Source organism: Schistocerca americana, chromosome 2, assembly GCF_021461395.2.
Source record: "Schistocerca americana isolate TAMUIC-IGC-003095 chromosome 2, iqSchAmer2.1, whole genome shotgun sequence".
NCBI classification, from domain to species: Eukaryota; Metazoa; Arthropoda; class Insecta; order Orthoptera; family Acrididae; genus Schistocerca; species Schistocerca americana.
In genome coordinates, this window is record NC_060120.1 from 931,618,500 (window position 1) to 931,631,721 (window position 13,222).

The window sequence follows — 13,222 nt, forward strand, 5'->3', positions numbered from 1 at the left end:
TAGAGACATAGTAACAGCAACCTACTGTTTACAGTTATCTCAGCATTTTCTGGGATTCTATTGTAAACCTACCTATGATGGACGAGCCGTAAAAAATAAATATTTTTCACATCCTCATTAGTCCTCACCGCAAAGGTCACCTTTCTTATTGGCACATGTTGTTTTCCATGTTTCTGAATACTTTCAAATCCTTCTTAGGGTTGTACTGGAAGCTATTTACTGTATTTCTTTACACACAAAAAATGTTCGTTGTGACACCGCATTGCGCCGACAGCCGGCGATTTTTTAGTGCAGTGTTTTCATCACTGACTTAAAATGGTGGCAGTGGGTTGTGGTAGTAGTAGGTGTGTGGTGTAATGAACGTTTGGGATTGTGTGTTAGTTTTAATTGTTTGCACTTCGAAAATTATGTAACATAGCTTGTCGTGGAAATTGGTGTATGCAAAATGAGCGCCGGGTATAATTCTTCGGAAGTTTGTCGTTTATGCACGACTGGCGGTGGGCTGAGGATGCACATATTTGACAAGGAAGGGGAACAAAGACAGCTGCTCTTCAAAATTAAATCGTGCTTACCTATCATGGTGAGTATATACGCTCTGTAGGGGAAAATAGGGAAATACGCGAAAATGCCTTTACAGTTGGATGCAAACTACATGTGTATGTGATAGGGCTCAGCATGATATTGAAGGCGTTTACTGGCGATACACCTATAAATCCCGCATAGAGAAGTTAGTGATGAAAGACCTTTAGGTATGAAAAAGAGTAGCTACAGGAGCTGGCTTCGGGCAGCACCTGCTATTAAATTCAGTTAACTAGTAACTTCAAGTAACTAGTAATTTCAAGTAACTTGTCTCTTGATTATTTTCATTGTTTTGAATAACACTCCAACATGTGAACTATTTAAAACAAGTTATCAGTTTCAGCTCACAGCTATACAATCATTAGACGCCTACAATTCAGTGTTGTCTTTCTGCTTTCCTTTATAAGTGGCCACAAAAAGCAGATAAGTCTTGAAGCATAGTGATGGATGGCATGTACCTGACGTTTTAGCTGATGCCCACTTGTATCACTTTGATTTCACTTGAAGTTTACAGCACTGCCATTTTCTGTTGTATTTAGAAGCCTCATGCAATGCTCATACAGCAGATTTACACATAAGCTACAGTTGCTGATACAAACGAAATTATGTATGTATAAAATATGTGGCTCAGTTAATATAGCTTCATGGTTTTTCAGTTACTGTTAGGCCTACTGAGAAAGAAGGTTACAAATTATCAAATCTGTTAAAGATAGGGCTACCACCAAACATTTTAGAACTGATTTGTACATTGAATGTCAATGTATTTGATTTCAGATATCAAAGGAAGATACCCTTCCAAAGAAAATATGTTACCGCTGTGCATACAAGTTGGACATGTTCTACGAGTTCCGATTGAGTTGCCTGAATTCTGAGAACATGTTGAAGAATGTAACAGAGAAGCAGTTACCTGTCGAGAATGGACAGAGAGATGAGGTTTGGTGCTTTCTGTTATTTATGGGAGGGGAAGAGTTAAAAATAATAATAATAGTTCCATTTTAGGTTACTGTGAATACTGTATGTTAATGGATTAACACGTAACACATTGGTCTGAGCACTAGTAATTTATTACGAAGTGTGTTACACACAACAAAACAGTTGATTTTTTAAATGTGTTTTGCCATTTATAATCATAAAAGTTGAAGGGTCAAGAGTCACCTATGTTCATAGATGGGAGAGTGTGGTGCCACATTTGTGAACTTGACAGTTAAAGTGTCGGATAGGAAACTAATTGTAAATGGCATAATGTATTAAAAGTTATGTGAACAAGTAGGCCTATTTGTCATCATTGTTGTATACTGTTTTAGATCTGGAATATTTTTTATTCTCTCTCTCTTCTTTGTGTGTGTGTGTGTGTGTGTGTGTGTGTGTGTGTGTGTGTCAGGGATTCACATTCTAATTGTTCATTTTTTTTTTTTTTTTAAATATTCTGAAATTGAATTGATGGCTTCCATAGCCTTAGACTGTCGTCGTGTGCGTGGGGGTGTTTTTTTGTGTTTGTTGTCTAATTCCGATGAAGGCCTAGTTGGCTGAAAGCTCACTTTCTGAAAGTACTTTTGTTGTGTCTATCTGCGACTCAATATCTCTGCTATATGGTGAGTAGCAACTATCCTTTTCATAATATTGTTAAATTTTGTCAAACTGTGAGGTGTTCATGATGTACAAAGATTTTCCCGGTAGGAGTCTGTATCCTAGTCTGCAGGGATAATATTCTGTGTTCATATGTGTATCAGCAGCACAGCTCATATGTCTATCACATAATTAATCTGTGCAGGAATTGTCCATAAGAAACACTTTTTAGTGTCATATTGGAGATTACTTTTGACAAATGGCTGATTAGGTGCAGTGAAATACAGATTTTATTTCATATAAAATTTGTATGGTTTACTCATCATAGATTTTCATCTAGGTATACACCAGTACGTAGAAATCTGCATCCATCTGTGTCTGTCTTGTTAGTTCCACCTATATTATTGATAGAGGTTTGGTGTGAATTTGGAAGTTTTAGTGACAGTAACTAAGATTTACTTATGATAACCTTCAAATTTTGATCCTGGAGATACATAGTTCATCATTTTGTTTGTCAACAAATAGCAGCAAGATGTCCGCATAACTTACCGATTGGGAGTTAAGAGGTGGCTCTATATAGCATTCATTTATTTATTTACACTAGGATATGTGAAGTGCTAACAACTGATCACTGGGCTACGCCTTGTGTGACTGTTTTGTATCTGGATTGGAAACTCATGACAAGATCATAGTTTTTGCAAGTCAGCTTTTTATAAGGCTTACAGTTAATTAGGTTTTGAGTAAGCAGTTACATGAATATGGCATTTATATTGAATAATCAAGTTTATTTAAGAATAACTCATAGTTTACTGAATCAAAGTCTTTAGTGAGGTCTTGAAATGTGGCCTGCTGTTGGGTACTACACAAGTTATGATTGCTGTTGCAGTGTTGATCCTTTCGGAAGCCGTGCTGTCTACCTGTTAGTAACTTCTTTTTCAAGAAATAGCCATTAAGTCATGTCAGCAATACAAGCATTAGTCAACAACAGTGTTATTGCACCTGGGAGTGGGGGTGTTTTGGTCAGCTGGTGTGTTTACCTGTGCGTTTGAAACCCAACATAACATGTTCTGCTGTTCTAACAACCAGACAACTTGCTTGTAAAGCTGTTCAGACTTCCACAGTGTATATGACAGTTGAAAAAATTGATATGGTTTTTGTGTACAGTAGCATCACTGCATGTTTCCGGTAACAATTGTGGCAGGCCAAGTGCAATATCATCATGGGTGGGTAGCAAATACTGTATTGAAGACGAGTATTAATGAAATGGGACTAAAGTGTGGAACCTCTTCCTTGGATCGTTTTTATGCACTGTGCTCCACTGCAATGCATTTGGAAAAGTGTGTTCTCTGATACTCTGGTTGATCAGATGGGTAACTATAATAGCTAATTCTTTATTTTTTATTTTATTTTTTTTAAATCACAACATTACAGAAACATTCCCAACTTGACGAGTAGTTATTCCATAGGTTGCTTATTATCCTGCCTATTTCCTTTTCATTCACTTATTTGAATTTAAGGGGTGGCTCTTGTATGGGGCAGAGCTTTACCTTCCACTCTCATTTGTGATATTACCGGGATTGGAGCTGCAAATATTATTTATTAAAAATGTTGCCAATCTTATTAGTATCTGTAATTATTTTTCCTTCGTGTCTGATTTTACAATTTCAGGCTCTGGCTTTGGGATGACTTGAAAAGTTTATTACGTTCCATGAAGACTTGGCTATATTGGCTGATTAAGAGCTATTTCATTGCCTCCTTCATCCATATCTGTACATCTCCTCTGGCCTCTTCTCTGTGCCCCTCTCCTCCTCCTCCTCCTCCTCCTCCTCCTCCTCTTATACATCCCCATCTCCTCCACCCCTTTCATTCTCCACTTCATCGTCCTTACCCGAGTAGGAGGCTGGTGGTTCCCGCCACTACTGAATTTCTTTCCAGATCATAACTAATAAATATTATAAATAATTAATACCAGATTTGATTGAAATGGTTCTTTTAACCCTTGACTCTGACCGCATATGCACATCTCAAATATATTTCACATATAGTTAACATATTTCATGTGCTTGTACACACATTTAATTTGTAAGTCTAGTGAATTTGGCCCTGCAGTTTCACTTTCAAGCCGCCCTACATCTACATCGATACTCCTCAATCCACTTTAAGGCCCGTGGCGGAGCGTACCCAGTATCACTGATAGTCATTTTCTTTTCTGTTCTACATGCAAACAGAACGTGAGAAAAATGACTGTCTATATCCCTCTGTATGAGCCCTAATTTCTCGTATATAATCTTTGTGGTCCTTATGCACAGTGTATTTGGAGGCAACAGAATTGTTTTGCAGTCAACTTCAGATGCCAGTTCTCTAAATTATCTCAGTAGTATTCCTCGGAAAGAACATTGTCTGCCCCCCCCCCCCCCCCCCCCAAGGATTCCCATTTGGGTTTCGAAGCATATCCATAAGACTTAAATATTGTTTGAACATAACAATAACAAATCTCTGAATTGCTTTGATGTCTACCTAAAATCCGACCTGGTACTGATATCAAACACCCGAGCAGTACTCCAGAATAGGCTGCACTAGTGTCCTACATGTGGTCTCCTTTACGGAATTCTCTCAATAAATCAAAGACAACCTGTCGCCTTTCCTACCACAATCCTTGTATGCTCGTTCCATTTCATATCACTTTGGAATGTTCTGCCCAGATATGTAAATGACGTGACTGTGTCAAGCAGGACACCCCTAATGCTGTATCCGAACACTATAGGTTTGTTTTTCAACTCATCTGCAATAGCTTACATTTTTCGACATTTAGAGCAAACGGCCATTATCACATCAACTAGAAATTTTCCCCATGTCATCTTGTACCCTCCTGCAGTCACTCAACTTCGACCCAGCTCAGTTTTTATGATGTCATTTTTCCTGAACTATGTGTTGTACATATTCTGAGGCATCAATGGATCACCAATTGGAGGGCAGCGTGGAGGGTAAAAATCGTAGAGGGAGACCAAGAGATGAATACACTAAACATATTCAGAAGGATGTAGGTTGCAGTAGGTACTGGGAGATGAAGTAGCTTGCACAGGATAGAGTAGCATGGAGAGCTGCATCACACCAGTCTCTGGACTGAAGACTACAACAACAACAACATTTGTTGTACAATGATAAATTTTTGAAAGTACGTACAGTCAGATGTGGATCCTGTCTGCAAAAGGTGTCGTGAATAGAGGTAGTGGCGACCAAGTAATGAATTTAAATGACTTGCCTGGCGCCGCAGTTTTTCGCAGATCTCAGTGTTTGTGATTTAATGTCTCCCGAATTACATGCCATACGATGATATAATTTTTGGCGGTATGAATACAGTTAGTAATAAAGAAGTTATAAATTAAAACTTTGTGCCCCATATGGAAGCTTTAGTACATGAACAGTGAAAATGTGGTAAGTGTTAAGCGTCTATCCTTTTGTCATTTTATGGAGGTCCTTAGCAAGAGAAAATTTCCTACAGCTTTGAAGTTACATATAAAGTTCGTTGCAGGTCTGTGAGTGCTCTTATTCGCAAATACTGTATGACTAAAGTATTGTATTCGCAATTTGTGGGCTACACTGCTTTATCATCCCCACACCTTTGAGAGGTAGATGGCTCTTAACCACATAGCGACAATTTCCAGATGGTAAATGATACGTATATCAGGTTTGGTTGAAATCAGTCCATTGGTTTAGGAGGTGTGGAATGTACATACATACATACATACATAATACATTTTTATAATAGTTGTGCTTCGTTGTACTTGTCTTGAAAATCTGCAGCTTTGTTGGCAACTTTAGCAGGTGCAGTTACTGAATATTTTGTGTGTGTGTGATCATTTTTGTTGGAAGTGAAATTTTGGTGTTTTTTGCATCTTGGTTATGGGTTAGTAAAAACAGAGTCCAAATGTCTTAGCATACTATTATAATATTTGCCTGTTTGCTTTCTGACACTTTACACTGGTAAACCAGATTACAATCCTAAGTAGCTAATTCATTTTGTAGAGCTTTGATGTCAGAATGCTTTACATTTACTTATTCCCCACAAATTTTGTTATTTTTGGCATGCTTGGTTTACACAGTACACTAGCTAACTGTGGTCAGAGTAGCAAAAAATAAAATCCACATTCATGCACCTAACACTGCCTTTATTTGTTTACGAAGCATAATGTGATCTATTCTACTACATGTGGATTTTGTTACTGTAGGGTTAGTATTGACTACATTTAAATGTTAGAATGTCCAGGATTGAATAACAGCAATGTGGAAGGGATAACTTGCTACTTGCCATGTAGAGGAGGCATTGAGTTGCAAAAGGCACAATGAAGAGACTATTCAAAATTTTAATTTAAGCTTTCAAACAAAGTCCCCTCCTCTGTAGTATCAGTCTTTCCTTTTCACATTATATCTCTTATGTAATTGCTATTGAATGTAATTAACAACAAACTGTTCACGAATCTTTTCAGAGCTTTAAACATTTTTTGGATAGTATGTTGTTTTGTTGTTGCAAAGGTTTCATTTATAAAGCTGTAGCCTTTGCATGATTTAGCACCAAATGTTTTTCTCTCTGCATATTTCACTGTCATTTTAGCTTCTGTTGTGAAAGTTTTACTTTTTAAGTCTTTAACTTCATCATGAGCACATAGCTTATGTGGTAAGTACAGTCATTGTTACTCAGATTTCGTCTTGGTTTATCTTCCATTCACAACCAGAACTTTTGTTTTAAGTTCACATTTGCACAGTCAAAATGAAACACCGTTTTCCATTTAATTTAATATGGACTGGTAAAGAAATCTACTCACCAAATGGCACAGGAGAAAATACATATAAAAGATATGGAAATGCGCAAGCTTTCAGAGCCAGTATCTCCTTCCTCCTGCAGAAGAGTTGAGGGGAATGGAAGTGGGATAAAGGAAAAAGACAGGAAAGGTTCAGCAAATAGAAAAGAGTTATGTAAAGTTGCCACTCAGGGGAGACTTACTGGATGGGGTAAAAAGAGAAGACATTGTTGGTGCCTATACCAGATGAAATTTGAACACGTGAGAACTTACAGTGGAAGTTAGGATGATAAGCAAGACAGAGATTACTGGGGAAAAAATGTGCAAGTGTCAGTAAGAATGGAAAGCTGAGTGCATCATACATTATAGATAGTTCAGGTGGGTGAGGAAAAATAGGCAAGTCAGAAAATAAAATATAGAAAAATAGAAGGGAGCGAAGAAAAGGAATAGTTACTAAAAATAAATGGTGAGAGCACAGAAAATAAGATACATTTAGGCCACATGGGTGGCAAGGAACAAGCACATGTTGTAAAGCTAGTCCCCACTGGTGGAGTTCAGAGAAACTGGTGCCAGGAGGGAGAATCCAGCTGGCAAGTGATGAGACAGGTACCAAAATCACGACTGTCGTGCTGTAGAGCCTGCTCTGCAAGATGATGATGTGTGTTGCCTTTATGCACCCTTTGTCCGAGCCCATTCATCCTGACTGATAACTTGCTGGTAGTCATACCATTGTAAAAGGCTGAACAGTTGTTACGTAACAGTTGCTGCATGACATGGTAGGTGACTCTCACTTGATAGTATATGTTTTTCCGGTGGCAGGGCTTTTATATATGATTGTAGGATGGTGCATCGGCAAGTCCTATTGTGGGGACAGTCATAGTGGTAGGAACCGTTGGGTAGTGAAATGAATGGAGGAGCAGCATAGCGTATGACTGGGTTATTGTGGAGATTGGGCAGGTACAAAAAGCTATTCTAGGTGTGGAGGGCAAAATGTCACATGAAATGGATGTCATTTCAGGGCATAGTTTTAGGTAGTCGTAGCTCTGTTGAAGTAACTGATAAATACATTGAAGACCAGAATAGTACTAATGACGAGCTGAATTCCAAAGTTTTTTCTGGGTTCTCGCCACTCACCAGGATTAAATTTGTGTTAGTTTATGTGGCCTCAGAATGCTGGTCCCTGGCATGAATCCTCCCAGTGGATTAGTGTCGAGGTCCGATGTGCCGGCCAGTCTGTGGATGGTTTTTAAGGTGGTTTTCTATCTGCCTTGGCAAATGCGGGCTGGTTCCCGTTATTCTGCCTAAGTTACACTATGTCGGTGATTGCTGCGCAAACACTGTCTCCACAAAAGCGTACACCATATTACTCTACCATGCAAACATTGGGGTTAAACTCGTCTAGTGTAAGTCATTCCTGGGAGGGGTCCACTGAGGGCCAAACCGCACAATAACCCTGGGTTTGGTGTGGGGCGACAGTGGACTGCTGTAGCGTGTTGTGGAGTTGTGAACCACTGAGGGCTACGGTGGGGACGAAGCCTCTCCGTCGTTTTTAGGTCCCCAGTTCAATACAATACAACACTGCAGTGGTGGATCCTATGCATGTTGGGTGCATGATGATGGAATCATTAGATTTTAGGAAAGGAAGTATCTAAAATTCCAAATATAACAGAGTAGGGTCATGTTGTAGGGACCTGAGAAAGGGTGACGAAGCAGTGCTACACATTAGGAATTCTTGGAAAGCATGGATGATGTAATTTTGAGGTAGTGGTGTGATTCAAGTTGGGATATGGTCAGAACTCTTAAAGGCAGGATTCAGTGTCAGATTTGCTGCTTGAAAGGTTTTAGATTGGGTTCTCGCCACTCACCAGGATTAAATTTGTGTTAATTTATGTGGCATCAGAAATTCTTTTCAGTAACTATTTTTTTTCTTTGTTCCCCTTTTTGTTTTCTGACCTGACTGTTTTTCCCTGCACTCCTTACCTATGTACAATACACTTAGCTTTCCACTCTCATTGACTCTTGAATGAAAGCTCCGTGTCTCTTTCTTGTTTATTACCTCATTTTCCATCTCTCTGTTCTCAGGTACTCAAATCTTGTCTGGTGCAGGCACCAATAATCAATCTTCCTCCCCATCCAATTAGTCTCCCTGACTTTGGGCTCTAGATGACTTTTCAATAACACTCTCCATTTTCTAAACCTTCCCAATCTTTTTCATTCATCCCTATTCCTTTCCTTTCAACTCTTCTGCTATGAGGAGGAGCCACTAGCTCTGAAAGCTTATGCATTTCCATATCTTACACGTTTTCTTCTGCCACCAGTTGGTGAGTAGACTTTTGCTGTATCAGTATTATATTGTATTTTCAAACAATGATTATGTTAGTTTTATTTTCGATGCACGCAATTTACCTACAGCAAAGTTTTGAAACTGTTCGACTTGATGTTACACTTCACTTGTAAGATGCTGCTGCTACACTGTCAAATTTGTCCAATTCTACATGTCGCTTTTCCACAACTTTTGATATTATAGTGCAAGTTAAACACACTCTGTGATTGTACATGTTGGCATTTTTAAACATACAGCACTTACTTATACAAACTTTACTTTTATTTGTCAAGCAGTTTGACTGACTATTCACACTTGACATCACGTTTGCTAATGTTGAGGTATTGTGGAGTATTTGATTATTCAGTGCAAGTTTTCAAGACAGTCTTCACATCCTTGGTGATTTTTACTGTATGGGCACTCGGCCGTGATCTAAGGCATGTTCCCGTGCCTAATATTTTCTCTCTTAATGTTAAGAGAATTTAGACTTCAAAGATGCAGTTAGTATTTTCAAATGTAAACTGGCTCACAAACTATGCTCTGCAGTAACATAGTATCATAAATACTTGCATAGTTGGTCATGAACTATACTCAAAAACTCTCTCCGAAATACATTTATTGGAGTGGGTTTGTAATATTTGATGATGCCGCTTGAACAGGTGTTGTGTTAAACTTTAGAATGTTTGTTCGAATGAAGAGTAAGGATGAAAATTTATATTGCTTACATTTCTAGTGTGTTGACTAACTAATACCAGTCATCTCCTCCCACACTCCTTAAACTTTGTAATGATGTGTGGCAGAGGATACTCCAGCTGTCATAACCCCCCCTTCTCTAAACCATTTATGAATGGTGCACGGAAAGAACTACTGTCAGAAAAATTTTACATACTTTTTACAAAAATATACTTATATGTTTACATGCTGCTGATTTATAGGTTCATAAGTACTAATTATTTCTATTAAAAAGTTTGTTATGGTATAGAAAGATTAGCTTAGGAGAAACAATTTTGCTTACTTGAAAATACTTCTTTCAGAGATTTTGTTTCTGTGAATAGATAATCATATTTCTTTAGCTGTATTTTACTACTTTCTATGCCAAAATTAGTCAATAGAGGGCTAGGCAGCAGTTTTTGTGAACTCTACACGTAATTGTAATTGCTTTCAAATGTGGAGTGGTCCCTTTTGCATGAAGGCTTACTCCAAAATCTGCACCTGTGAGGATGTATCAAATCTAAACCAGAATTTAAATCTGACAGCTGTTGTAAGACGGAAATAAGTGTGATCTTGACAGAATGTCGGTGGGGATGTTGGGAATAGCGTTGTGATGCAGTTTCTGTGACATGACTGGCAGAGTCAGACCACTATGTGAACAAGAGATGCACAGGTGTGGTGCGCAGCTCATAATAATCAAGTGTTTTGCAAAAGAAGGCACCAAACCTGCAGAAGTTTTGAGATGGTTCCTTGAACAATTTTGGGAAGAAACCCATTCGAAGACTCAAGTGTGTTAATGGCGTACAGTAAAACATCTGTGTCAGGATAGGTAGCTGTGGAAAATGTATCCCACCAAAGATGACCACAGATAAGCATCATATCGGATAACAATTATGCTGTATAGGATCTTATTGCAGAAGATTTTCTGAAATTTCTTAGGTGATATGAATAAGCTATGGAAGTGTTGGCAGCCAATCTGAAATGTGATTCTGCATCCACATAATACTCCGCAAGCCACCTAATGGTGTGTGGCAGAGGATACTTCTGGTACCACTAACTGATCCCCCCTTCCATGTTCCACTCGTCAATAGCACATGGGAAGAATGATTGTTGGTAAGCCTCTGTATTAACTCTAATTTTTCGAATTTTCTCGTCATGGTCGTTCTGTGAGGCATGTGTGGGAAGAAGTTATCTGTTGTCTAACCCTGCTTGGAAAGTGATCTCTCAAAATTTCAATAGTAAACATCTCCGTAATACACAATGCCTCTTGTAATGTCTATCACTGGAGTTTGTTGAGCAAGTCTGTAACACTTTCGTGCCGACTAAACAATCCTGTGTTGAAACACGCCACTCTGCATTGGATCCCACAAATATGAACAAAACTGAAGAACTGGTCAAACAAGTGCCTTGTATGCCATTTCCTTCATGGATGAGTTACATTTCCTTAAGATTCTTCCTACAAATCTCTCTGTCATCTGCTTTCCTTACTGTTTGTTTCATGTGGTCATTCCACTTAAGGTCACTCTGGATAGTCACTCCTAGATTTTTTCTGGTGGGTACTGTTTCCAACAGTTCATCAATAGTGTGGTTATGCAGTAGTGAATTTCTTTTCCTGTGCGTGCGCAATATGTTACACTTATTTACATTCAGGGTCCAGGACCAGACCCTGCACCATTCATCGATCCTCTGCAAGTCATTCTGCAATACAGTTAAGTCTTCTGGCGTTTCTGCTTTCTTATAGACAAGTGAATTATCTGTGAACATTCTTAAAGAGCTTCCGATGCTTCCTACTAGATCATTTATGTACACTGTAAATAGTAACAGTCCTATCACATTTCCTTGGAGTACTCCACAAATAACATTTACATTCGTCAATTTTGTTCCATGAAGAGTGATGTGAGTTCTGTCTGTTGAATCCAGTTCCAAATCTAGTCAGATACTTGGTAAGCTTGTGTTTTTTTTTTTTTTTTCCACTAAACATCAGTGTGGGATTCTCCTGCAAAACAATGCAAGGTTGGATTCTGCTGTTTTAAAGAAGGGAAGAGCTGGAGGAAATTCATTGAGAAACGCCGGAACACCCTTACGGTCCAGATTTATCATCTGTGATGACCAAATGTTTGGACTGCTGAAACAATAATGTGAACACCAGTTTTATGACAGTTCATCACTAGAGGAGTCTGTATGAACTTGGCTGCGCCCATGTCCCTTGTGTTTCTTTGAGGAAGGCATCAAAAAGTTGCCAGTTTGATGGCAAAAATGAGTAGCAAAGTGACCAGGCTATGTAGAAAAATGAGGTGAGTGTATCTTTCTTTTGATTCAGTAAAGTTTACAAAAAACAATCTCAGTTCCTATTTGATCTCCCCTTGTACATAAATACTGTGCAAGCCACTGTACAGTCCATGGCGAAGAGTACTACTCATTCCCTTCACTGTTCCATTTGCAAATGGAGTGACAGAGGAACATCTGCCTAGATGCTTCCATACAAACTCTAAAATTACTTATCTTGTCTTTGCAGTCCTTACAGAGAGATGCATTGGTGAGAGTAGAGTTGTTCTGAAGTCAGGAGGAAAAGGCATTTTTCTGTTCTTTGTCAGTAATGTTTCATGAAAAGATTGTAGTCTTCCCTCCATGGATTCCCATTTGAGTTCATGAAGCAGTTTTATAATTCTTGCATGTCAAACAAATCTACCTGCTACAAACCTAGCAGCAATCCTTTGAATTGCACCAATGTTTTCCTTTAACCTGTCCTAGTGGGGATCCCAAATGCTCAAGCAGTGCTCAAGGACCCCCTCATATATCTGAGAACATGTTCCGTATGCTCAGACCTTCATTAGCCCCCCATCCATTATTTGTAGGATATCATGCAAGAAAGGGGCAAGCTTGAATTTCAGATGAAAGATACTTCTTAAATCTATGCTGATATGTGGGCAGAAACTTTGTCTCAAAGAAATTTGTTATATTTGAACTTAGAATCTACATCTATATTTTGCAAACTACGGTCAAGTGCTTGGCAGAGGGTATGCACAAGAGTTCAGCAGAAAACAGATGGTAAAGGTAGGTCTGTTGGTCTGTAATTTTGTAGTAAGAATCTTCTGCCCTTACTCTATACAGATGTCAGTTGCACTTTTTTTCTTATCACTTGGTATTTTGCACTGGGCAGGAGATTTATGATAAATGCAAATCAAATATGGGGCCAGTGTGGAAGAAACTGAATTGGCATTCCATCTGGACCTGGTTACTTATT

General features: G+C 38.7%; 1 protein-coding gene across 1 annotated transcript in view; it reads left to right on the forward strand.

Annotated features, from left to right (window-relative positions):
- The first annotated feature begins 260 nt into the window (after positions 1–260).
- LOC124595995 (zinc finger protein 2) overlaps positions 261–13,222 on the forward strand; it is a 62,957-nt gene continuing 49,995 nt past the window's right edge. Inside the window, exons 1-2 of the mRNA XM_047134941.1 lie at positions 261–580; positions 1,354–1,512. Coding sequence (XP_046990897.1) covers positions 446–580; positions 1,354–1,512 — 294 coding nt within the window. The 5' untranslated portion in view covers positions 261–445. The remainder of the gene's footprint in view (positions 581–1,353; positions 1,513–13,222) is intronic.